Source organism: Amblyomma americanum, chromosome 2, assembly GCF_052857255.1.
Source record: "Amblyomma americanum isolate KBUSLIRL-KWMA chromosome 2, ASM5285725v1, whole genome shotgun sequence".
Lineage (NCBI taxonomy): Eukaryota > Metazoa > Arthropoda > Arachnida > Ixodida > Ixodidae > Amblyomma > Amblyomma americanum.
In genome coordinates this window covers 66,502,921-66,530,420 of record NC_135498.1, presented here as the reverse complement: position 1 = coordinate 66,530,420, position 27,500 = coordinate 66,502,921, and the positions used below count along the sequence as shown (strand labels likewise).

Genomic DNA, 27,500 nt, shown 5'->3' with positions numbered 1-27,500 from the left:
AAATTGATTTGTTCTAAGAACTGTTTCGTTATATCTGGAGCGATCTCTTCGCAACTTCCGGTTATTCGTTACAAACCGTTTCATTCCAACGCGGCTTTTCTGTACAGGCGGTTTATTTTGACACCGGATATTTCTCAGCGGTTTCACCTGTTAAGCCTGTTGTTATAGAAATAGCTAATAGATTGACGCGGACAAGGATTGACGCGTGGGTAGATACTAAGGCTCCGCTATTTTCAACCAGGTGCCTAAGTTGAAAGCTTTTCTGTTCACCAGAAAAGCCAGAGATTTAATTTTTCCTGCCGATTGGTGCTCATTGCAAATTTATAAGAAAAAAGGGGGCGCGCAGACCTCTTATAGATTTCATCGAGGACTGCAACTGACCAGTGGCACCAGTCATCAACAGGAAGCAAGATGTGTTCAGCAAAGAGCTATCAAAGTCAATGCAGTGCTATGAGAACGGAAGTGGCCCAGAAGAGGATGCCTCGACACGACGTACACCAGAGGAAACTGCATCGAGGCACCCTAGCCCAGTAGTGCGCGCAACTAAGGCTTGAGCCCTAAAATTGGCTGAAATGGGCGTTGCGTCACCGTGACTGTCGCGATGCCTTGAGTTGGAAGACAAAATAAAAATTCTACGGGACAGAGAGATCAGTCGGAGGTTCTTTCCGTTGAAGCCGCCGTACAGATTTATTCGATTCACTTTCATAACATACGGGACCTTTTGTCAGCCTTTTGAGTCCCACAACGCAATTATTCACTCCAAAAACGATTCTGCTAGCAGCCCTAGCCACCTTCGTAAACAGATCTGGGATATTCACTCTCGCTGTACAAGAGTGGCGTTGTGCCAATTGCATTCGGCATTGGATAGCGTGATCATGTCTGCCAAATACAGAACGCTGGCACACTGCAAGAGACTGTAAGAGCAGGGGCTCACGCCGAAGACGCTTCTGCTATAGCTTGGCAGATCTGTTATTAGGGACGAGAAGGGCTCAGGCGCAACTGTCACATCAGCGTCGAACCTAGTGTCCAGATGTCAGCCATTCCCTCAGAGAGGCGATCTGTGCCTGGACGCTCTGCCGAGCGGTCCCACCGGTTGCCTTGTACTGTTCCACAGAGTGCTCGTAGTTCCAGACTTCGGCCAGATCTTCACCAAAGAGGCCCCTGCGATGTCGAAGGGACGTCAGCATCGCGGTTTATTCGTGAAAAATCAGCGAGAGAGAAACATATGACGTTGAAAGGCAAGGATGGCCAGTTGTGCTTGCTAGCGGAGATGGGGAGGGAGGGGGGGGGGGGGAGGAGCGGCTCTTTAGGGAAAAGCAGATTTTAGCAGGTGATTAAAAAGCGCTAACATGGTACTCTGCGCTGATGAGGAGCTCTTAAAGAGATAAGCCGTAAAAGAAACACATCGAAAACAGTTTAATATAAAAACTAAAAAAGCAGTATTCCATGACTCTATTGGGGTGAACACAAAGAGGAGGAGAATGCAAGAAAGCGTTAACGTTTGTGAAGAAATCCGTTACGCAGATAGGTAAATAAAAGCTTGAAGTGTGAGTACACCCGTGGCAGGGACCCCGGAACACGACGAGGCTAAGGGAGCAGCCCCCTCCCCCCTCCCCCGCAGCGTTCGTCCGTGTTTTTTGCGTGTTCCTTCTCTGTGTGTGTGTGCTTCTTCGCTGCAATATGAATCAAGAATGTTACCAACTTGCCCAAAAACGTGTTTTACTCCCCCCTCCCCCCGCCCAAACATTTCTCCAGAGGGGGCAAGCGCCCCCACCCCAGTATCCAACTGCTTGTATTTAAATAAGACTTCTGACAAAAGCTTTATTTCTAGGATGCTATTAATGCAAAACACAGTGGAGCTGCGGAAGTTGACATCGTAGCAAGTCGTACAGCATTTCGTTCGGGTAACCTAATCCAGTCACATCCCAACAGAAGTCGTCATTTGTCTGACCCCTGTTTAAAAGCACGATTAGCAGAAGTGAAGCATACCATGCGCACACTTTTTCAATGCAGCCGATCAATCTTCGTTTCTACACTTCAGCAGAGTCCATTAAAAACCCCCATGGCCGTCGTCTGATTGAACTACATTTACACACCGGGCATATGGGTAACACTGTCACTGGTCAGATTGTGAACAGGAAATTTTAGTGCGAAAGCATATCACTAATCCCTTTACGAGCAAAGCGAGGCGGCGTGTGTTAGTGTGTGTGCTTGCAGATGCTACAGAAAATTCCAGCGATGGCAAGAAAAATAGGGTGACATGATCAAGCGGCCGCAGGACGCACACAGCTAGCAAGCCGAGAACCGCCATTTCAGACAACCCTAAACATACTCCCCAAAAACAAATGCGGCGAGGGAGGGGGAGGGGTGGCTTCCTGGCCCTATGGGGCTGCGGTCTATAGGAGCTTTCACCAATGTGGCGACGGCTCCTTGTCACCGAGTGTATCTGTCGCCGAACCGTCGTCGTCGCTTCAGGTGACGTGGTTGTTGCGACGCGCGTCCTTTCTTTCAAGAGAGAGAGAGAGTGTGGGGTTGGTTATGAACCCGTGCCGAAGTGTTAATTGAGTAGCACTTCGCCCACATAACGCGAGTTCGGGCCAGAGCAAACTGAGGACACTGCCAGCGTTCGCCGCGCGCCTGCGCTGCCACTCTGAAGGAAGGAAGGCGCAGTTATTAGAGAGCACAAGTGTTTATTACACATAAAGCTGCATTACATAACACTGCACTGATCCCCAGACCTCAGTATACAGCCCATTGCCCAGCCGCAGCAGCAGAAAGCGGGCCGCGGAGCCGCGCGCGCAAAGCAAAGACTACATACGCACGTGACGGCACAGCTAAGGGCGATAGCATGCCGCACGGACAACCAGAGGGTTAAATCACGCGCGACACAACACGAGGGAGGATGGGGAATGCGCGGAGCACATCTCGACGACGCAGGTCGCACGTCGATGGCTCATCGCGGGTCGTCACCAGCAGTGGCCGGCAATGACGGAGAACCAGCCAAATCAGGTCCTCTCGAATCCAGAGCGCGTCAGCGCAGCACAGGCGGGCGACAAAACTCCGGAAGTTCAGGCCTGGACTCAAGCGTACATACTAGGTGCGCAAGGTTACACCACCCGCGCTCTTGGTCCCCCGGTAAGGGCCGGGCCCCCCGGAGGCGAAATCTGCGCACCTTTCTGCTGCCCCAAGTCGGTGGCGGTCTCCCCATTCATTTCCCGCTCGGGCCTCTCGCCGAAACAACGCCCCCCAGCTGTCACTGGGAGTGATCCAATGGGGACGCGAGGTCGAAGCGGGAAGAACGGAAGGGAGGGTGATTTACAGCGGTTCTTCAACAGAGCTTCCCTTGGAAAGGAGCACAAACAGCGTGGCCGCCTGCATCCGCTTGCGGACACCCCACGGGGGGTCTCTAACGAGCAAACGGCAGTAGCGGGCGCGCACTCCGATCGCTCAAGAAGCCCAATCCCCACAAGAGAGAGAGAAAAACTTTATTGAGGTCTCTTAAGAGATTGGCGGTTCGGTCTTCGTCTTCATCGCTGTCGACGCTTGACCTCTTTCAGCAAGGTTGGGCCCCTATTCCAGGGCTCCACTGAGCCTAGCTGCTTCGCTTGCGTGCTGCACTAGTGCCCTTTGGGCAGTGACCTTTCTTTCAAACTTTCCTCTCAGGTCTCAACTCTCCTACTGTCGCACGTGGCAGCGATTGTACCTCAGCTTGAGCCAGTGGGCAGGCCCGTGCAGTTTCCTCTTCATTCTTCCCGCAGTCTCAGTAACAACAAACGCGGCGAGTTGTGGGGCAGGGCGCCACGCCTCCGTGACCAGCAGGATCATCTTCTCCGTTCCCTACCTTCTCACTACGAAACAACACGAGACACAAATAGACGCCATCATTAGGAAGCTACAAAGCGAGCACTGTACCTCACAGTGGCCACGTCCAACGCTAAGATGTCGGCGTTGGAGGTGCTCAACTCCTACCAGGAGTTACGAGAAGCCCACCTCGTGAACCAGCATACGCGACTCTCGCAGACGGCATCCGAGCGCCGCCTGCTAGACCGTGTGCACATCCAACACGAGTGCACTCCAGAGAATACGTGTCGGATTCCAGAGCTATGGCGTCACAAGCTCTGGGTCCTTCCACTCCCGCGCAACATGGACACGCAGACACACGAAGGGAGACGAAAGGCGCGCGCTCTCGGGCCCTCGAACAACAACACAGATCCAGACAGGGTATACACTACGTTGACGTGGCAGGGCCGTCACCAACTGGATTCTATACGACCGCCGTACACCAGGACCAACAAGTTAACGGCCGCTCACATCGAGCTCCAAAGTCAGCGCAAGCCGAGGAGGTAACCATTGCGCTTGCCGCCTCTGACCCGAATTTGAAGGTATTCATCACAGGTTCGCGTCGAGCCTGTGAACGCTACCTGGCTGGCGAGGTTTCAACTTTAGCCTACCATATTCTAAAGCTGGCAGTAAGAGAATCGGACCCGTCACCCAAACGTATAGTTTGGACCCCGGCCATCAGGGCCTTAGAGGTAATCAGGCTGCGGACGCGGCCGCCCGAGCGTATATACCCACAGGGCACCTCCTGCAGGCTCCTCCTGCTCAGAGATTAGGTAACCGCTTCTGCGGTTCAGAGAAATTCTGAAATTCTTTTGCGAGCGGCATCGGCTTTTCCTGGTCCCTGCTACGGGCCTGAGTAAAGCCGATGAGCGAACTGATGAGGCGCCTGGAGACCAACACTTTGTCGTGTCCTACAATAGCAAAACATTTTGACCCCAAAATTGATGGGAGCCGCCCTCACTGTGGGGGAGTGTCCGATAACTTCCACTTGGTTTGATCCTGTAAGAAGAATCCTTCCCTTCTTCCAGATCCTTCCCCTTCCCGAGAGGCATGGGAGGCAGCCCTGCTCAACTGCTCGGGGCTGGAGTCTCAAAGGGCTCTAGTCCAACGGGCGCGAGTAGAGGCCTCGTCCAGCGCGGTCCCGGACTAAGGACTCCACCTATGTAAAGGGCTATTTTTGGCCTGCAAACCCTCTACACTAAATAAAGTTTTCGCCACCACCCACTGGCTGACCTCAGTGAGCAGTAGTGGTTCATTAAAATAATAATAAAAAGGAAGGATAAGATTTTTCCTAGCCCTGGTATCTGTCATCGATACTGAAGCACCTAAGCTGGGGCAGCGGAAATAAAGGATAGCAGGCAGAATGGAGAAATGAAATGAAAGAGGCGAGGGGACAGGAAGAGAGGATAGTGTGAGAGGTAATATATACACAAACTATTTGCGCAAAAAGAAATGTGTACAGGTTGCGCGTGTGATTAGTTCATGACGAAGCAATAAAAAATTGGCGGTCGTTTAGCTCTGCAGTTAAACCTGGAGTGACGCGATAGCTACAGTTGGCTGAGTGGAACTTAGTCGTGACCAACCACGTGACGAACGACGTGATAAGTCATGGCGCCGCGCCGCCGGCAGCTGCTGCGCACCACGTGACCAACCGCGTGGCGGCGCCGCCACGCTGAAGGCTCGAAATGCTACCGTAATGTAGCTATCGCTACTAGAGAGTACAAAACGTGCGCACAGCACTATGTTGACTACAACTGGAGTGGGGCGTCCAGTTATTAATCGTTCAAGGTAGAACTCGCGGAGCGTTCGGTCACTGCGTGTAACTAACAACCTGGCGGAGAACAGACGGGACGTCAAGCCCGTCTGTTCGAGGAATGCACAGAGGCTCACCAAGGTTCGCTCTCGGGTGCGCGCACTGTCCTGCGGCCACAATAGCGCCTTGAGGGAGCCCGGTAGTATGCCCAGCGCCCTATAGGCCTCAAGCATATCGCGACGAGCATCGGCGAACGCGGCACAGCGAAGGACCAGGTGCTCCAGTGTTTCCACTGCACCGCATCCGTCACACACATCACTCGTCGCGATTCCGTGACGCTCCCGTCGTTCCCCGGGCCACACGCAGCCAATGCGCGCGCGGAGGATCATTGCGCGTTGCGACCGCAGTGAAGCGGCAGTTTTCCCGACAACATTCGTACCAAAACTGTGGCACAACCATTATGTGTGTGATGTGATTTCTTGTTGCATAAAGATTACATGCGTTAGTCAAATTGGAGGCTAGCTTGCGAAAGGGTTCGTACCGACGAGATATGCACCTTGAATTATACGCCTTCGCATACTCTTTACCTCTTCCCTCAAGGCACAGTTGAGGTGTCCACCGACATACGTGAGACAGTTACTGCGCCCTTTTCTTTCCTCAAAAACAATTTTCATATCAAAATTGTGATGCAACCGTTCGTCGCTCAGCATACCGGGATGTGTCATACGGGCGTGTGCGTATACATATGGGTGGTGCGTGCGGGTTGCAGTGCACTTAAAAACAGTAACGCTTTCACATTCCCACACGTGACTGCCCAACCCATCGCCTCATTCCTGCACCACTGTGCAGTGCTCAGGCCCGTATAGCACAAGGTTTGGGAATGCGCAAGCACCGTCCATCCGCCAATCGGCCCCCAACAAGAGCTTGAGGGAATACTGGCTGTCCCTCCTCTTGGCCGGCGACCAGCTTCTGCTGGTCCGCCGTGCGCGGGAGATCGGAGCCAGCGCTGGCCTTCTGAATTAAGAGGCCCGCCCTCTATCTCCGATTTCTAGATCCCAGGTGGTCGGAATTATTCCGGAGCCCTCCACTACTGCACCTCTTTCTTCCTTTCTTATTTCACTCCCTCCTTTATCCCTTCCATTACAGCGCGGTTTGGGTGTCCACCGAGATATGCGAGACAGTTATTGCGTCATTTTTTACCAATTTTTAAATTTCTTCTTTCTTTCCTTGTCTCGTGCTGTCGCTCTTTGACACTTCTACCATCATGAAATGCAAAGGTGACTCTATCAGCGTAGTCAACCCTCTCAGAAGAATGGCTCTATAGCAAATGAGTGAGACGACTTTTGACGAAAGAATGAGGTGAACTTAAAAGAAAAAAGAACGTTGAATGGAGATTTCACGACTGGTAACACAGAAAATCAGCGCTAGCTGGCAGGTAGCGATGATTACGCGCAGAAATGTACAGCCCTTGCGGGGTTACTGCCCTCCTTCCCTCGGTCAAGCTCGGCTGCACGGACGCGAAATCACTACGAACACAAACGCGCCTTTTCCAGGAACCTTAGCTCTGTTTTAATGGTGAGGGCTAGCACGGGCTATGTGCATGACGTGGTCACGTGATCGCATTCCCGTGGGGTGACACCCCGTGCGGTGTGCCACCCTACCGGCCTGCTTCCGGTAACGCTCGGATGCAGGGGTGCTTTTTGACTCCTGCCACTACGACCACGACGACAAGCACGCTTTGTCCTGTAACCACCGCATTAACAGCTAGCGCTGTAAAAAGGAAACTAAAAGACTGCACTAAGGAACGCTTAATGCGCAGTGTAGGTTCGCAAACCAAAGAGCAATCACATTCGCAACATTTCAGCCACCTTCCGTCGAATAGCGCAAGACGATTGTTAAATGCTTTTTTTAATGGCAGGCATAATCAGCGTGGCCCCGTCTCACGTGTCACTTCCGAATAGAATCTGGTTAATTTATCTAAGGCACTCCTTTGCATTAAAAGTTTGTAACGATAGATTATTGCGGAACGTATCACACACAAACGCAGCTGATTTTAAGAAACATCTGACGCCCTTGTAAGAAGTTAAATTGTGTAACTATTCTACTGGCTGGTGTGTTATCCGATTTTGTCCGTCGTAGTTCAAGGAGTCGGTGGGCACCACCTGCGGGGACAGTTTCCGGTTTGTGTGTATGGCTGACAGTGCCTGAGCCAATGTTGTTGAAAATCTGTTGTGTGGAATGGGTGCAATAACTCTCACACAGCTCGGTGAACCTCTCGACCGCTCCGTGAAGGAAGGAATGGAGAAAGGAGGGAAAGAAGAAAACGAGAGGGTGAGAGGAATAACGCATGATTCCTCAGCGCCACGCTTGCATTGCGAATATATGAGCCAGGGCTTTGTGCCCTTTTGAGTGTGCGCACAGGTCTCTACGTCATACCATACCGACGTCATAACTTTAAATGGAAGGCGCAGACGAATTTTTTCACGCGTGAGTACAGGAGCTGATGTACGCTGCGCGAACTCAGCGGTGTGAATATGACAGAGTAGTGATGTTTGACGGGTGTGATGCATCGTAGACACCAGGGTGCGCTGCGCGCTAGCACTCTTAGCGCTCTGTATATCAAGCCTTCGCTCAGTTTAACAATCTACGCAGAGATAGCGAAAACATTGCATAATTATTTTTAGCTAACAGTAAAGGCAAAATAACTCGCACAGCGGTTACGACTATGTAACGCGATATTCAGTGATAGCTGTTTGGGTATTTAGTTTTGGGGATATTTTGAGGTAGAAAAGATACCGTAACCTCATATCGCACTGGTGTAGTGGTCAAGTGATGCACCCCCGCACAGGCAGGCGGCTGTTACAAACAGAGCCAACCGTAGGTTGATGCGACCCAGGTGGGTGCGTTAATGACATCCACCCACTGGGTAGATGTCATTAACGCACCTACCGGTCACGCCGACGCCGGACTACTACGACGCGTAAGCCAGGGACGGGCGCCTGACAGCTGTCGCTGTAAAACAAATCAACACGCCCAAAACTCTACGCACGAATTATGTGCACATGTCAGGGTCACTTGATGAAGGCAAGGCAGATGACAGTGTTTGCAGTACAATTAATGCTGACAGTTCTGTATCTTCCGGCGCAAAGCGAAGCGCCGAGAAGTGGAAAACGTTGCCAGTGTTGAAGTACGCTCAGTCTCTTGCGTTCTCTCTCGAATTGGCGGATATGTATCAAAAGGCACTGCCTCTGCTTATCCTTAGCTCACGTCGGATGTCATGGCAATCATTAGAATAAGCTCGCTTTCCTGTAAGCAAATGTTCATTGGCTGCTATGCCTGAGCTTATTTGACGGCGCGCGGTACGTGGCTCAATGGTTATGGCGCTCGACTGCTGACCCGAAAGACGCGGGTTCCATCCCGGCTGCGGCGGTCGAATTTCGATAGAGTTGAAATTCAGAGGCCCGTTAACTGTGCTATGTCAATGCGCGTTAAAGAACCCCAGGTGGAAGAAATCTCCGGAGCCCTTCGCTACGGCGTCCCTCATAGTCTGAGTCGCTTTGGGACGTTAAATTCTCATAAACTATAAAGACGAAGAAACGAAACTTACGATACAGACTTTGCATCGGAGCATGAGAGAGCAGTCATGGGTACCTTCTTCTGCTCGGCCAGTGTCACCAGCTTTCCGGCAATGTGGTGCGCGTCACGGAATGGCGTCTGCGAAGGATAAGAAAAAAAAGAAACAGGCAGAATGGTTACCACTATGTGACGCGAGAATCAGCGACAGCTGTTAAGGTGGTTTTGTTTTACTATAAGCTGAGGTAGAGGATATGGTGAGGAACTTCTATCGGTACAGTTCCTGAGCGCTCTTTTTAGTTTTCCACGCATACTCGTCCCTCGACTTCAGTCCCACGCTCTAGGCGCGAGGCCGTTATCATGGAAGTAACGTTTAAAGCCCGCACCATAACCGCACAAGAACTAAATTCCAACGACTGGACGCCAGTTCTGTATAAGGCCTACGCCTCCCTCCCAGCCAACTCGCCGAGACCACCTTACCGCTCCGAGAACGCTACCTCCGGCGCAGCTAGCTCGAACTCCAAGAGCGCGGCGCGCGACGCACTAGCCGCAACGGGCAGCGGCAAGACGCCCGCCCGCCTACCACCTGCCACCAAGGAGGATCGCCTCACCGTGCAGCGCTGCAAGCAGCTGCCACCGCTCCCACCCAACGCTATCCGAGTAGGCGTTCGCCCGCGAGGTGAACTACGACTGCAAGACATCCCAACACCTCGACTCTTGAAGGCAGTGCAGACCCAGCTGAAAAGCATCCCACCGGACGATGTCTGCGTATCCACCCGACCAACAATACTTTCACCATGGCAACAGCAGACTTCCCAGCAGCCGAGGTTAATTCTCACGACGCTGACCTCCCTCAGCATTGGAGACCACACCTACCCGTGCGCAGCTTACGTGGCTCCCCCACCGGGGATACCAGAGGAGTGATCACGAACGCCTATGACGATGAGACCCCACAGCAACTCTACCAAGAACCGGTAAGAAGAAATCCGGAGTACATCATACTAGCAGCACGTCGCATGGGAAAGACGCACCCCGTCTTAATCACCTTCGACGAAACTACGGTCCCTCACTCCACCAAATACATGATACTGTTGCACACTCAGCTATCGTCCAAAACCTTACGACCCTAGGAGTCGGCACGAGGATGTACATAGACATCCGAGACTTCCTCAGCCACCGCACAGCCACGCTTACTTTCGGCGACCACCGCCTCACAGGTGTCACGCTGGGAGCACTGAGGGTGCCGTCATGTCCCCTATTCTCTTTAACCTAGCTCTCTTTCACCTACCTCGGCAGCTAGCTCAAATCCCTAACGTCCATTCTAACCTCTACGCCGACGACATCACGGTCTGGGCAAACCGCGGCAGTGGTGCCGAAATAGAAGAACACCTACGACTGGCCCTAACCACCATCGACACATATGTACGGGAGCGTGGCCTGACCTGCTCCCACTCAAAATCCGAGCTCTTTCTCTACCGGCCCAAACAACACGATTCAGTCAATCCACCCGTCTCCCTCACCCTAGGTACCCACCTCATCCCACTGGCAGACAAAATCCGCGCGCTTGGGCTGGTTGTTTACTCTAATGGCGCGCACTGAGAAGTCATAAAGACACTCCAAACACACGGTCAACAGACCGCCCGACTGATTCGCCGCATAGCGAACCGCCGGGCTGGCCTCCGCGAGCGACATACGACTCACCTCACCCAGGCTTACGTCATAAGCCGAGCCACATATGCCCTTCGATACCTACCCCTCACAAAGAAAGAGAGAGACCGGGTAAATGCGCTCCTGCGAAGTTGCACGAAAACGGCTCTACGTCTTCCCCCCGCACATCAAACGATCCGACTCTTCAAACTCGGTGTCCACAACACCTTTGAGGAACTCACAGAAGCTATCTTTCGCATTGTAGGGGTGCCTCCACACAGTGAGGGAGCATCCTAGTGCTATGTACGGGGCTTCGCCCCCACCATTTACATCATCGTTGGCAATAAAAGTTTCCACCACCACCTAGACGCGAGGCTTCACCGATGACCCTAGCTCTCCTCGGGCGGCACGTTTAGCAGCAGCTGCCACAGATGGACCGCGCTACATTCCTCCTCTCTTGCCATACGCCGCGTCCTCCTTCCGGGATAACTTCCCTCCGTGTGGTTCCCGTGCCAACCACCCAGCGGTTTGCCTTCTTACGCTCTCACCACAAACTCCTCCTGTCGGGGATTCGTCCGCTCTCACCACACCTTCCTCTTTCTATGGTAACCACCTTCCGGACGGCTCCCGTGGTTGTGCCTTTCTATGGTCTCGACATACCCTCCTCCTTCCTATGCTTTCGCCATGCCCCCCCCCCCCCCCTCTTCCACGGGAAACCTCCTCCGTCCACCTTCCATGGCAACCACCCACTGGTTGCGCCTTCTTACCCTCTCGCTTTCTACGGTAACCACGCTCAGAGTGGCTCTCATGGCAACGCACCGACCGGTTACGCCGACAAATAATACTGTTACTATTAGTATACGACGTCGACGACGGCGAATACAAGGAACGGCCACTTAACACCATATGACGTCTTTTCAGCGCCACGTGCAAGGACCATAAAATATCATTTCAAGTAGCACCCGACAATAGTCAGGTGTTTGCTATTGTTTCGGTCCTCTTCGCAGCTCCCTCCACGAATCATGGCTTCAATGATCCGTGATACCAAAGAAGGAGACAAAGAACACAGGAAAAGTAGGCAGTATGTGGTGTCTACATATATATTCGTCCTCTCTCGTACATTGGGGCCCTGTCCTTCCTTCTATTATGTGTGCAAACAACTTTACCAGAGTTTTTTGTGTCTACAATTCCTTCGCACCTCGTGTGTTCACGCTGATACCAAGTTTCATTGTGTAAAAAACAACCAACTAGCCTAGCTGTGCGCTCTTGGGCGAATCGTGACTGCCATATTGTAAACAGACCAAACAGAGGAAGCGCTATCCATCACTTGCAGGACGCTTCAGTCGCTGCAGGACGGAGTAAGCGTATTTGTACAATATGGACACACTGTCAATGAAGTTGGAAACAAAAATATTAAACAAAAAATAAGCTGGTTTATGTTAACTACTCTCAGGAACACTGCTGTAATAGGTGTATGTTTTGTACGCGCTCTTTTCCGGCTTGCGCGAATAAGCAATGGAATAAATTTTTCGTGCGCCGTGTTTCGCTATCTGTTTATTTGCCGGACCTAACCGTACTTTAATGTGGACGCTGTTTTATTCTCTGTTCGCCGGAAGTGCAAGCTTCAAAGCCTGTCTCCTTCGTGAATGCACGCCGTGTGTCTCTGCCTCGGATTCACAGGAACTGTCTCGACGCTGTCCTTTCCCTGGAAGCACGTATACACTCGACTTAAATTCCCGCTTCCAGATTCTCACGGACGGTCCTTCCAGCCTGCTCCCGGCGTGGCTATCCCAATTTCGCTTCGCGCCCTTCTCTGCTTCAAACCTTCAATGATCGACTTTTAGGCTTCCGCAGATTGCGTCTACACAGCACCTACGGTCGAAGCGCGAGGTGAAAATTTCCTCTTGAAACATACATGCATTATGTTCTGCTACCAAGAAGAAAAATCTGAAAATTTCTATGTGCAGATTTCGAACCCCTCACTTCACAAACATAACATGAATGGCTGAAAATATTAATCTTTCGGAAATCATGCATGCCCGGGTATTGCATGCTCACGGAATTTCAACCGCATTTTTTTGTTTCAAAAAAGCACAGTTCTGACAAATTAATTAATTTCATTAGCATCTGAAGCTGCTTTCTCAAGGAAAACGCAGCTACAGTGTGTTTTAGTAAAACATTGCACCGCCTGCGAGAATAAAAAAATACAGCCCCGGGCTGCACTTCCAAGGCGCACTGTAGAACTAGTTGAACGTAGAACTTGCAGAGTGAGTAATATTTTATTGATTCTCTGGCAGGGTTTAGCGCGAAGAGCATCACATAATTTCCTACAAACAGTCCATACCTCAAAGAATCGCTTATCTAGAAATACCTCTCGCAAGGTTATGGCTCGATCTGCCAGTTGTAGCCCTTCTCCCTTTCGATACGAGTACCCGGGCTTACGCGCTAATTCGGTTTATGAATATCTACATTACCTTATCAATTGCTGGTCATATCCCTAGTTAGCTGCATTAAAGATATTTCGAAATTCCCTCACGCTTCTTTTAAACTAAACTAAAATAATGTGTATCTTATACCTTCTTCAGTGTTTGTCTTAGATCTTATGCGATATTGCGCCCAACCCTGTATTTATTTTGATGTACATAGAGATTAAAAGAATGAAAATCATTTTCTTTGCACTTATCAACGCAACCGTGTCCGATCAAATCTAAGTGGGTATGGGGCCATTTCAGGAGAGACCACTAGCAAACAGACAAGGAACAGAGAAGAGGCGTTGGCAACAGGGATCTATTCTCCGTTTCTTCTCTGTACCTATAGTTTACTGCTGCGCTGTTATCTTGTGTATGATTAAAAAATAAGCCGAATATTCTTCGTCAGTGTACAGGCTGGTAATTGCCACCCGAAGGGGCACTTATTAAGCCTGCCCAACTCCGGGAAGAAAAGAGAGAAATAACGTAGGAGAGAAAAATAAAAATAGACCGCAGTGGTGGCCAAATGGTTGAGCATCCGCCTCGCACGCGGGAGGTGCGGGGTTCGATCCCCAGTGCCGCCGGGTACCCACCTGTGATACAATGGGTACAAGCTTTTCCCTGGCCTGGTGCTCGGCTTATGAGGGGTGAAATGCTTGAAAATGGGTCTTTGACCCTGCCTTGAGTAATCGAAAATGCCTTGTGCCATGGCGCTGTCTGGCAATAGATGCCCTTGCGCATTAAAAATTCATAATCACAAAAATAAAAATTGAAGACAAAACAAACGAACTGCGCTCATTTCACGCAAGACTTAATTTTGTAATAAATATATGGATCATACTCTATATCAGTAGTTCCTCGCAGCGCTTCTCTTCGCAGCGTATGCTTATGTGACAAACAGCTTGAAGTCCCCGAAATAATTGCGTTTAGAGCAGGTACGAGTGCATACGCCATTATAAAATTGCCTAACTTTCCTTCAGTGTTTGGCACATCGACAGAGTTTATTTACACTGTTTTTTTCCAACCATGTCTTCATACACCGCGAGCAGACGACAAGCAGATGACAAGGCGCGCGCGAACACATCTAACGCACTCTCATGATTGGCTGAGGAGGTCTCTAACTTCCATACTACTGCAATGAACTTGTGAGATAGAGTATAAGTTACACGTACAGCATTTCTAGGGCCAGGCATGCAGCCTTCCCACTATCCTGACATGTCTAGTTCGCGGAGAATGTGTAACAGGTTTGGCTCTTGTGAAAGAGCGACCTCAGCGAGGAAAAAACAAAAAAAAAAAACGTCAGTGGATGTTTGAACTTCTGCATAAACCTTTCGACGCAGGCCTTTTCGCATGGCCTTTTGACAGTATAGGTTAGGGTTTATGTCAACTGCTTTTCGAAATAAAACGCTGGTCACGCTGAAATAGGCTGCTGTAGGCTAGGCCTTGTGAAATGTGGGCCGTGGGCTGGGAGGTCACGAAGTAGACGTGCGGCAATGTAATGCAGCTACTCGACGGATAAAAAGTGAAAAAAAAAATGTCCAGAACTCTTGGGCAAAAATTTTGAATATTGCAAAATTGTAAGGTCCTGTTATGGAAATATTGAAGGTAATGCTCCATTCTTCCTGTCTGCAGCAAAATCTTTATTTTAAAGTTTTTCCATCGATCGCGTCGAGCTGTTTAGTCTGCCTTAGAAAACCAATGGGGAATGCTTTTGACGGCAGCAAAAAGGTTAATAGCAAAAAAAAAAAAATTAGAGCCTGCCGACGGGAGATCTGCGGATTAATCGATTGTTGTAGTGAAATCTTACAATATATAAAAAATTGCGTTCATACACTCTTTCCCGTTTAAATATGCTTTTTCCAGAATTGTTGGGTATGACCAGAAAAACAGCACCCAAGACAAGCAAGCAAAGCACGACAAAGATGGACACAACGAGATAGAAGGTACAACTAGAAGGAATAAGGATCAGCACAACTAACATGCCGCGCTTTCATAATGCCTCTTACATATCTTATGAAGACAGTGCTCCATGGCGGCAGCTTTTAATGGTTCTTCCTCGAGATCCGCGGATGTGCAACCCAGATCATATTACTGTGTGCACAAGCTGCTTCTGATGCTTTCTTTGTCGCCACCCAGAACAGGTCAGAATAAGTTTGCTGCAACACTCTGGAGCTGTTGCAATATGACCGTGATGCAACATAAATGTATGGCGTGTGCAATCATTCGCTCTGTATGTGAATGATTTCGATCAGCCGCGTTGCGTCTCACCCCTTTCCGGACAAGGTAATAGGCCACATCGGTAGCCAGCATGTCGGGGCTCAGCGCAGACTCGCAGCCAGCCCTCTTCACCTGAAAGGGGAAATGAAAGGTCGTCGGTAATTACACATCGCTCGTTTAATCATGGGAGGGATTACGCGGATAAGTTACCTACCTTCATAGTTTCCACGTTGCCAGCTGCTACTTCTAGCGCCGCCGCCAATGTATCATAGGCGTCGAATATGGCTTCTTTATCCTCCTTTCATGCAAAAAGAAAAAAAAACACGATGTAACCGTGCATGCGTTTGAACTGGGGCTGGTGCTCATAGGAGAATCTGTTAAAGGGCACGCGACACATATACTCTGCATTACTTGTTAAGCAGCGTAGCACTCGCGCATTCTGCATGCTAAGCTTCGCTAAGCCAGGTAGGGGTCCACTAAGCTGGCTCCGATGTAGCAGTGCACCGGAGGATCATGAATATTTGTTTAGCGAAAAGATGACGCCAGCTGAAGTTTTTTCTTTTTTTTTAACAGGGTTGAGTATCGCGATTGAGTATGCGGGGAGTTCCAAACGGGCTAGACGTGCACCTTAATCCCTAGAAATACTGCAAGTCATGAAGTATGCTCAGTCTATATAAAATTATTTTTGTTATTTTTACAGCGCCAAATGATACATATGTGCATTTTTTTAGGAATGCACATTTGGGTTGTACGAGTTTTTTTTTTTAGACTAACAAGGTGACGTTTGATTCTTTGAGCAAGTCAAGGGAAAACGAATTCGACGTTTCGGATTCCATGTAGAACCCTTGTTCACAATTACACTTCCGCGGTACAAGCTGCTCCGATAGCTTTCCGAACCCATTACTAATGTTTAGCATAGATGTCGTGAAATGTGCCTTGAGTGCTGCTTAATGTGTCAGGTGTCTTTTAGACGACTGAGGACTCTAGGCGTACAGTAATGCGAGAGCATCCTTTCCTACACACTACAATCACCTCGTCATTCAAGCTTGTCTTGTGACCGATTGTCTGCACATTTCTGTAGCCGCGTATTTAGTTGCATGGTGCCTACTAACGTCGTTTAAATATTTTTCGCACTGATAAATGCTTCAACTTTCTCCTATAAACCTAGTGGCAATCGCTGCACAGAATCATGTAGACTATACTAGGAAATTTCGAGTCTGGCAGACGAAACGAAGCTTGATGCAATGACCAGAATTTAGTTACGGCAAACTTGACCATCTCTTAGTATTGCTAGGGACAGTGAAAGCTACTTAAGGCAACGTTTTCCTGTGGCAGTCTGGCTGAGCACAACGGAGTATTACGACATCGGAAACATTAAATTCATTTGCCATTGACTTGCTTCATCAAACCAGACGGTATTTAGTCGAACATTTACCCACGTTTTTTTCCTTTATTTGGCAAGATTACATAAGAACCTTTCGTTCGACAGGGGCCGAGTTCATAGAATTTCACATGCCGGGTGTTTCATCTAAGATGCTCAGCAGTTTTCAAGAATAGAATTTTTAGTTAGAAGAGCGCTTTGTTCCGGCAGCGGTGTCGCGCATCAGAATACAGCTAAGACGTGTTAAATAGCAGGCTGGTTAACTAATATTGCATTGTTAACTTTTTAACTATTCGTGTTAGGCTCCTTAATTACTGAGAGGCGTGTAGCCCACTGTAAGTAATATCCATATATATATATATATATATATATATATATATATATATATATATATATATATATATATATATATATATATATATATATATATATATATATATATATATATATATATATATATATATATATATATATATATATATATATTTAAAATATCTAAAGCTCTCTTACCCTCGGCGCCACAGCCGAACGAATTCTGCCTACATCGTGCCAGAACACATGTGCTTTTCAAGACCTTACAGGCACAGCAATCCCTCTAGTGCGCGTAAATCGTTGAAATAGAAAAAAGTTGTTGGGCCACAGCTCCGATCGAGGGTAACCGCGTTTTCGAGATTCTAAAAACTGATACGGATATTGCTTACGGTTAGCAATACGTCTCTCAATAAATAACGAGTCCAAAAGTGATAGTTAAAAATTTATGTAATTAATATTAGTTAACCAGTCTACTAATTAGCACGTCTTAGCTGCATTCGGACGCGCTACACCGCTGACAACGCTATGCCGAAAGAAAGCGCTCTTCTAACTCAAAAAGCCTATCCTTTATTTTAATTGCACAGCATCATAGGTGAAATTCCGGCCCTCGAACGCAGGCTAATTATAATCATCAGCCAGAAAGTAATCGGCAAATAAAATTCAGAAGTTTGGCAACGTTAGGAAGTCTCTATGATTACGGGTCACGTAACTGCTTACAGGCAGTACCTGTTTCATGCAATTGTTTGAGAAGATTCGATGTTTTCAATGCTATAGACGCGTGCCTGCCAATCAAAAGTTGGCATCTGAGCCTGACGTAGTATAAGCCATGACGGCATAGTCGCAAGTACCTGGATGTCCTTGTTGTAGGTGCTCGGAAGGCCTTTCAGAACCATGAGAAAGCCGACCAGCTGCGGGGTGGAATGGAGAGAAAGAAATGCCTCGACTGACTATAGCCTGCGACGCACGATATTTTTAGCATAAAACTATGGTTAGGGCATGTTTTTACCAATTAGCCATGCAAAGGTAAAATTGTATGGCTGGGCAAGCAAGTTTTATTCCTCATCTTTGCACAATCTCTTCTTGGGTGTCTTTTTATACGACGACAATTATATGAGTGACTTTCTTCAGGCTTCAAACGGTACAGGCCAAATTTTCAGTTGCGTCTTTACTGCTTTGTAATGCTGCTTAAGATATTAGTATAATTTGATGCACGCGTAAAAACTGCCTAGTACGTGTAAATGATTCACGGTTGAATTCTTTTGTTTCATGCTGTATCAGTTTCACTTTCGCTGGCCGAAGAGTGGTTATGACGTCAAATTTGATTCCAGGTCCCGGGATACTTTTAAAAAAAGCTGAAACATAGTAGCTGCTTCTTTTTAATTCACTCCAAGTCTTGCGCCACCCAGCCTCACGAACCAGAATGACAAGGAATGACTAAAAACTTCAGTATTGTATAGCAAGGCTTAATTGCTCTAGTAGGATGCAGCTTAAATAAACAGCAGTAGGTAAACAATGAGCCTTGGTCCGCTGCGTCCTGCGTTACTTTGCTGACCAATCGCGACACTAAACGAAATCAACTTTTTGATGTTTGACTATGTCAAACAAGCCAGATGCATCAAAATTCTGGACCTTATTTCTTCTGATAGTTATCTCCTTGTTTAGGATATAAGAAAAGATTTAACAGCGGGCAACTTTCTGTCACGGAGTTCTGTGTGGCGGCCACTGCAGAATTAAGTTGTGCCCGACTATAGAGTGACTGAACGTGGACCCAGAACAAGAAAAAACGACAATACGAAAGCTGGACATCAACTATCTTTACTCGCAGAAGCACACACATATAAAGACAAAGAAACATGCGACAAAACACACCTAAAATTAAAAACGCCTTCGCACCGGCATCTAGGTCCGTTTCAAGCATTATACTAGCAACAGGTAATGCTTGAACGCTAATCTTTTTTCTGAGTAAATAACGAACGCTTCGAGAATTTCGCGCTTGTTTTGATTGTTTATCGACGGGATGACGAGTGTTTCGGTCGAATACCAGATCACACGCGTCCTCACAGTTGCAATGTGCCGCCAAATGGCCTGAGCCCGATAGAGCCTCGACAGCCATGCTGTACTCGTTTAGTTGACCACTGATACATTGGCCGGTTTGATCAGTGTAGTATATGCCGCGTGACGATGTAATTCGGTGTTGCACAGTAGTCTCGCATTTGGCATTTGAGATGCAAAGGTACTCCAAGCAAAGCAAGCCCTTTTTTATTTTTCTCGTTTTCGGTCTACGTTATGGTATGCGTTAGTCATTTCCGTGTTGCTATCGGAAATGACTACTAGCCCTACTTTATGCGGTAAATATAGTATCGCAGATTTTTTTTTTGCATCTCATCACGTCACCTGAAGTCAACTTCGATGCAACATTCAGGATTTGCTCGGAGTTAATATATATTGACTCTGAAGCGAAAGCGGCGGGCGCACTACCCTGCGCGAACTGTCTCTATTCTCGCTAGCCATATGGCAACCGTTACGGTAACGGTTCTTTGAACAGCAATTGAACAACATTTGTTCAATTGTTTAAAATCATGTGATTATAACTGGTAGCACGCGTTCAGCATTCTTGGACGAAAATTATTATTAATGGAATATTGTAGGACACTGTTATGAAAATATTGAAGGTAATGGCTCATTCTTCCGATCAGCCTAGCAAAACCTTTCTTTAGAAGTTTTTCCATCGCACGCCTCGAGCAGTTAAGAGTGCCATAGAAGACCAATGGGGAACGTTTTTGACGATTGCAAATATGTTAACAGCAAAAAAATAAAATGCAAGCCTGCTCATCGGAGAACTGAAAAGTGGTGGTTATAGTGAAAGATTAAAATGTATGAAGAAAAAACTGCTTTTATAAATTCTTCCTGCTGAAAAATGCATTTGTTCAGAATTGCTGGGTATGTGACGATCGCTACAGACGGCGGTTCTGCGAAGTTTCTAATATCAGGGTTATCAGAAATACGTAAATATTCCCCTGTAAACAGAGTTCAGCGCCTGTTGGAGCAGTGCGTTCATGATTTGTGTCAGTTTTTATGCAAGCGTTCTTGGCGGCACAGTAATGCCGTCGAAAATGGTCAGCAGAAATTTCCTACCGCACGTCAACCGCACCCCCCCCCCCCCCCCTTCCCCGAACCTTTCTCGACCATTTGGCTATCGAAACCGAAACAAAATGAGAGAATAATTTCAATTATAAATCGTTTACGAGGCGTATAGGCGATTTCCATGCGGCAAATTAGGCTTTACGCGTAACTTAAAATAAATAAAATAAAGCCACGGTTCAACGGCGTCGCGTTCGGAATCGGAGGATGTAGTAGCCAAAAACTCCCGCGCTCGCCGGCTGCTCGAAGGAAATGCTGGCCACCTGGTGCTCGAGCCGCAAGGGGCATTCGCGAAGGAGAGTGCGCACTCTTGGGAACGCGCCATTTGCGGTCATGTAGTCCAGGCGTACACATAGTAACCTCTGCACCTCTGCACCGGACATTGCTATATACGGGAGAGGCCTTTGTCCCGCAGTGGACGCATTTAGACTGTTGTGCTGAGGGTGGTGAGTCTAGGTAAACGCGGGAGCGAGCGCACTGACAGGGGCTATATGTGGGATGCTGTTAATCTTTCCTTGTCATTCTAAGTCCGGGATACGGGGAAAGCCCGGACTCACTTATTTTATTTTCTCGCGGGAATTTTCTATTGCAACACCCTAAAACGCAGAGGCCGTTTACACCAGAGCTTCATATAATGCAGTCGCTATGAAAAAAAAAAGCACTCAGAGCGAAATCACTTTTAATCACTGGGTGCAAATGGTAGCAGTCTACGCGGCTTTCTTTTTTCACCTGTAATGACTTCTTTTCCAGCCTTTCTTTTCTGTTTGCATTTTCTGCTAGTCAGATAATAAAATACGTCCTACTAACACGGCAGACTGCTGCAATTATCTGCACACTCGTGGCACAGCTAGCAGTCATCCTGAGTACCGTTTATTGGGACTATCGGAACATTATATTATTCCCTCGCTATAAACATTTTCACGATCTCCGAAAAAAAAAAGAATGTCTTTTTTTTATTGTGAGGAGCACGTGGGGGAGCTTATTCCTCAACTCTTCCTGTGCTACGAGCACAGCCCAGTGTCCAATATGGCGGCACTCTTCGAGCTGTTTATGTAAAAGTCCTGTTTGTGCGTCATCGAAACTTTTCTGTTAAGGAATTTCAAGTAAATCGCTGTAAATAAGCGCGAGGAAAGGCATTCCACTTTCTTTTCGCAATCCTAGTTCGTTTTCCGAACTTCAAGTACTACACATATTTTGCGACTACGACGCATGCCAACGACCTTTGGAGCGTTTTCACTGTACTCGCGAATTTCAAGGGCGATCAGAAACAGACCACAGAACAAAACAGTCATTAAAATAATGATCTGATCATGAATAAAAGAGAAGCAAAGGACAAATCTGACATCTCCGGAAATCCTTCCGGTTTTTCCGCGGATGAGTTCCAGCCCGTCGGGGTTCTTCTTCTGGGGCATCAGGCTGCTGCCGGTGCTGGAAAGAGCCGACACAAGACAAAAGCAAGAATACGTCGGTTTTGTATACTTGACATTGAAACAGAGCATATTTGGTCCATGCACCAATGCAGGTGGCAAAAACAAGAACGCTGCCAATTGTTCACATTAATCACGCATTATACGCCAGCAGCAGCGTTTACTCGTTCGCGTTGGGCACAAAGTTCACATAAATCGTGTTCCTTGAGGTACGCAGCTGACAGCACGTGCGCCGCGCACACTGTTGATAAATGCAACGAATTTTATTTGGGAGGGCCCTATACGGCCTGTTATCTGGGATCATGAATCCCTCAAGAGAAAACTATATTATCTTACCGGTACCCACCTATAGGGGGCAGAAACGAAGGGGATAACGAAAAGGTTTCAGCTTAAGTTAAGGACAACGCAGTGAGCCATGGAACGAAAAATGATATGTGTAACGTTAAGAGACAGAAAGAGGACAAAGTGGGTCAGGGAACAAACGAGGGTTAATTGCGTTCTAGTCGAAATCAAGAGGAAGAAATGGGCTTGGGCAGGGCATGTATTCGAAGGCAAGATAGCGGCGGGTCCTTAAGGGTAACGGATTGTATTCCAAGAGAAGGCAAGCCCAGCAGGGAGCGGCAGAAGGTTAGGTCGGCGGAGGAGATTAAGAAGTTTGTGGGGGGAGACAGTGGCCGCGCTGGCAAAGGACAGGCTTAAGTGGAGAGATATGGGAGAAGAATTTGCCCTGTAATGGGACAGTCAGGTTGATCATCATGATAATGACTATGAGAGGGTATTCATTGGGACCACGTCGTCATCGTTGTGACGGTGACATTAAATCTTTAGACATTAAATCATGACTGTGTCAGTAAGATATCCCTCATATGTGCTTGAAGTGAACGCTTGGATAGAAGCCTTCCAAGACAAGCTTTGACGCCACTTCAGCATCTCTAAATTGCTATGCCAGCTTTTTACCGCGTTCCTTCCAACCCTCGCCGTCCTGAACAATATTAGCCCACTGTTGCACAACGTCTCAGAAATAGAACAGCGCCGTTGGCCGGCTCCCTTGCACAGCAAGAGCGGAGAGCGCGTCCGAGGGGCGGGTAGTGAAAAATACGAAAAAGAAAAGAGAAACATTCTTAGCCTCCAGCGGAGAGGCGCATACCGACTGTGGGGGATTGGCCACAGTGCATTGATTCCAACCGTAGTGACACCTAGACGTAATTAAGATTTACAGTCATTGGTGAAATTCTGGGTGAGAAGTAAATGTAATTTAGACAATTATAACTAACAAACGAATCTCTCTGACGCAATGAAGTAGTCATGAAGAGGATTGCATAGCGGTTTTATGACATATCCCTTGGCGCCTGCCCCAGTGAAGACCGGAATAGAAAGAGAAAGCCCCGCTCGAGCGAGGGGGATCTACAAATAAGCACTTCGCAGATAAGCAAACCAATGGTAAGAAAAGCGAGAGTGATCAAGTGATTTAGTCTTACCACATGACTCACAAAGGTTCCAAAGAGATAACCCCGATTGGCACAAAGAAAAAATAATCGTGGTAGTCTGCAGCACAAGAGCGTGATGGACAGCTGGCACTGACGTGAGCTGCATCAGCGGACGCTCCAAGGGAACGCCAAATGCTGAATATCCGTTGTAGCAAGGAGAGGCTTATGACTCAAGGAGTGCAGGGCTATTGTCAAGTGCAAAGTGTTTGAGATACACGGGACCACAGGGCCGCAAAGGGCAGACTTTGCTAAAAAATCGGCCGTGCGGAAATAGCGCTGAGAGCAGTGCATGCGTTGCTTCGATGTCAGCTACAAACTATCGCCGACTTCGTCTGACGGCGGCGTTTATATAAAAAAAAACACTGACGCGCCAGGTGAGGTCCGAATACGTATTTTATTGCAATGCCCGGCATGCACAGAAATAATGAGGACGGCAACAGAAAAAAAGGAAGAACATTCGCCTAGAATCGCAAACCCTGTGGGTCGTATTGGATGCCTTATCCTGGGTCTTTCGAAGCCGAGATAAGCTTGAATGTTTTGTTTTTAGTTCTCTCATATTTAAATGACCCTTAATTACTCAATAAGTTTTCAAAATGTGTTATTTTTTTCAGTCTGACCTGTCTCTGCTCTCACTAGCGCGGCCATGTATTTGTCTTTAGTGGTTGTTCTCTTTATTTTCTGCCCCTTCCTCTCTCGTCCTGGGGCCTTTTTGTTCCTGACATCTGTCCTCAGTAAAGATCTTCCCTTTTCTCTTGCTTAGACCGAACGCTACACTGCAGCCTCTAACATGAAGTGCCGAGAACAAAGCGACAATGGCAGATGCATTGAAATGGTAGCGCTGACCAGATGCATTGACTTTAAGGCACCTTTAAAGAGCAACCGCACAACTTTTCAGAATTCCGCGATATTCTAGGATTCATATCTAAAGAGGCTGTAGGTAAAGCATGCCAAGCGTTTTTGCGCTAGCATTTAAAATGATGACGTAATCGATGATTGAACTTTAGGCTTCTTCTCAAAGCAACAAAGGAGTGCGGGGAAGCTCGGTGTGACGTCACAGAAGCAAAGATTTCAAACTACCGCTGCTGTCAACCACACACTGCCATGCCTCGTTGGATGCTGCCAAAGAACGGCCGGCGGGCTTTGCTTTCGGTGGCGCTGGTTTTTTTCCCTTCAAAGCAAGCGTTTATCTGTTGAAACCGTACCAGTACCTTCGATGACGTCATCACAAGCCCCCCTACTTGGCGCTATGCGCTGCGGAGAAGCTTGAAGACCATCGCGATTTTAATTGGCGATTAAGTCACCATTTCAAATGCTAGCTCAAAAGGAGTTCGCATGCTTTACCTGCAAGTTTCACACATTCGACCCCTTTAAGCTCATCGATTTCTAAAACCTATGCAGATGCCCTTTTAAGAGTTTCGGGAAAAACAGAAGTGCAAGCGTACGCGGGTTTAAATGTATCCCTTGAGGCTACAGGATGTGTACGCGTTCGTAAGAAAAAGAAAGGTTAAACAACCACGTTGTGTAATTTCTCAACAAAATTATGTTTATAATTCTAGGTTGTTCTCGTAACCCATGGCGCTCTCTAAAAATGAAGCCATCCCGGCCTATTAGAAATAAATCAAATGCAATTAAAAACCAAACCATCTCATCATCACCATGGTCTAAATTTGTGGCTCTAAAAGCGTTAGCCGCGTCTACCATTGCCGCTAAGACGAAGTGCGTTGATGTTGAGGTGCAAGACGGGTGCACACGTGTGCTGCATAGTCACCTGTAGGCCTCATCAATGGTGACGTATCCGAACTCTGCCGAGGAGTAGAGGATCAGGTCTTCAGCCAGCTTGCTGAGGTGAACAGCGGTGAGCGAGCAGACGAACAAGAACTCGGCTGCACCAACCGGAGACGGGAGAAAGGCACAGTTTTAGAGCTGTGCCTTCTTCTGCGCGGCTGTCTTACCTACCAACAAAGTCTCTGTCGCTGACAGCCGTGATGCTGTTCTGGATGACGCCACCAAACTGGAGATCTGTGCAGGAGGAGTCATTAGACAACACAGGAAATTTTGGCTCCCGGTAGTTGGGGCCTTTGCTTTTTCGGAAAGCCATCGTTATCCTTTAGAAACTGAAACGGGCACGGTACGTGAGGCGCCTTAACCTGCATTATAATACTAGGCCCAGAAAATTTCCTGGCTAAAGGCTTCGCTTACGCTGCCGTGTTTTTTTTTTTTTTTGCATATTAGAGACTGCGCGATAGATTCGGACCGCACTGCGCGCATCCCTCTTTCGAAAGCGTGGCGTGCTTCCTCTTACCCCCCTCTTTCCTTCAACCTTTATATTTATCCGTGCTTAATTCCTGCTACGCAGGATAGCCAGCCAAAATTCTTGTCTGAGCTGCCTGCCTATCTTTTTCTCTTTTCTCCTCTCCATAGACAACAACGCGCCAGAGACGACAAGCGCGGAGTGCCATCTTATTCAGTTCTAACTAACCCCCATCATCATGTCGATATGCATGTGTCCTTAGCGCTCATTAAAGCGATTCTGTAGCGTTTGCCTACACACCATTGTTCCACTCGACGACTTCAAAGATGAATATGATTGCAAACGCCATTACGTGTCTAACTCATGAAATCGACACAGTACTCAAGACCGACGTCCTTAAGATCACTGAAATATTAGACAGTTGAAATACCACACTCGCACACACCTTAATATGTTAAGTTTTGTTTTCAAGTATTTATGGCTTTAGATTGGTTCTTGCAGCAAAACGGCGTGTTCGACGCAAAAGAAGCACGAAACCGACACCAGCAAAATTAGGAACTCACCCGACGCCAGTGCTTCCTTGTCGATAGGAAATGGGTTCCCGGCAAGGGCACCGCTAATGAAAGGAAAAATTTCATGTTAGCACTGCTCCACGGACCCTTTTGCAACCCAGAGCTATTTGTTGTAATTGATTGGCCCTCAGGTCAAACGTAAAATTCGAGCTATATGAGCGTGCTGCATTAGCCTCTTGTGAAAGATGGCGTCGACAAGTGCAAACCGCTAAACATGCAAAATGTGCGAAACGCAGAAAAGGAAGTGCAGTCCGATGGGCTGCCACTTTTCTTTTTATGCTGCGGGATGAATATCCCTTTAAGCGGGTACGCCGCGAACAGCCCGAACGAGGAGAGACGGATAGAAGGACATCACCGATACGCAGTGGGCCCGCAGCGCCCCCAAGCGGTCGCTCCAACAAATGCTTAGCGAGTATAAACGGAGATGGGGACAGGAAGGTAGAAAGCAAGTGAGTCCCATGATTTCGCTATTTCCATCGGCTTAAATATCCCGTCTCAGGATGCGGTGCTAAGAGCGTCTACCTTTGTACCACTAGCAAGCTTTGGGCGCATTAAATATTCACTCTGCTGGGCATTGAAACAACCACATTTTTCGCCCTACAAGTCGCATGACCATCCCCTTTTATAAAGAGCCGCGTTTTCTATGTATTGAGAGAACCTGCCGCTGCTTCATATGTATTAGGCTAACGGTTCGCAAATTAATGCCGCCAGGTACAGGGGATGCAAAAAGCATGCAAGAGGTGTCGACCATTAGTGAGGTTTGCGGAGGTACGGAATTCTGGATTAAGAACTATGTAATGCATAACGGCCTCCCTAAGTTATTTTACAGCCGTGCAGCCTCGTGCTCTCAGCCTCAGCCGATGCGGCGAACAGCTGTAATATGGGCTCAGGGGCACAGCAGCCGAGTCCGCCACTTAACAAGTACACGGCAGCAGATGACAGAGGTTAGAGTGGGCTTTACAAAAAATTACAAATATTAGTGCCCAGCCCGCACTAGCAGTGCGCCACAACGGGCTGGCAGCAGATGACACGTCGAAGCATATACTGAAAAAATAAAAAAATAAGAAGCAGTCGACGAGGCTTCACACCTTACCTTCCGAGAGGACACACGTTCAGCCTCCGCGAGAGGTCGCGGAATCGCTCGGCATCTTGCTTGAGGAACCAGGCGTAGCTGCGCACATGAACATTACTGTAAACATACATTCAGGAGTGAATTTTTTTTCTATTTCTCAGAAACAGAAGAACAACACGCGCACAAGAAACGCGACTATGCTACTGTTTCAGAGCAACCAATTCTTCTGAAAGCTGCAGATTCGACCTGTTCGCGCTGTCATCGACAGGGTCATGCTATGCTCTTTAGCGAGCGGTGAAAAAGGAAAGGGAGGTTGGTGCAAGAAATAAAAGGAAAGTAAGCATGCCTGGCCTTTACAC

At 48.0% G+C, this 27,500-nt stretch overlaps 1 protein-coding gene across 2 annotated transcripts in view; it reads right to left on the bottom strand.

Moving 5' to 3' along the window:
* Positions 1 to 659: 659 nt before the first annotated feature.
* Argl (Argininosuccinate lyase) overlaps positions 660 to 27,500 on the bottom strand; it is a 48,842-nt gene continuing 22,001 nt past the window's right edge. The window contains exons 8-17 of one of the 2 annotated variants that reach the window (XM_077654519.1): positions 27,163 to 27,240; positions 26,061 to 26,113; positions 25,203 to 25,265; positions 25,015 to 25,129; positions 21,676 to 21,760; positions 18,040 to 18,099; positions 15,713 to 15,796; positions 15,550 to 15,630; positions 9,201 to 9,307; positions 660 to 1,161 (exon numbers count right to left, since the gene is read on the bottom strand). In XM_077654519.1, the coding sequence (XP_077510645.1) occupies positions 1,020 to 1,161; positions 9,201 to 9,307; positions 15,550 to 15,630; positions 15,713 to 15,796; positions 18,040 to 18,099; positions 21,676 to 21,760; positions 25,015 to 25,129; positions 25,203 to 25,265; positions 26,061 to 26,113; positions 27,163 to 27,240 (868 nt within the window). In that variant the 3' untranslated portion in view covers positions 660 to 1,019. The remainder of the gene's footprint in view (positions 1,162 to 9,200; positions 9,308 to 15,549; positions 15,631 to 15,712; positions 15,797 to 18,039; positions 18,100 to 21,675; positions 21,761 to 25,014; positions 25,130 to 25,202; positions 25,266 to 26,060; positions 26,114 to 27,162; positions 27,241 to 27,500) is intronic. The other variant, XM_077654520.1, reaches the window with a different exon arrangement.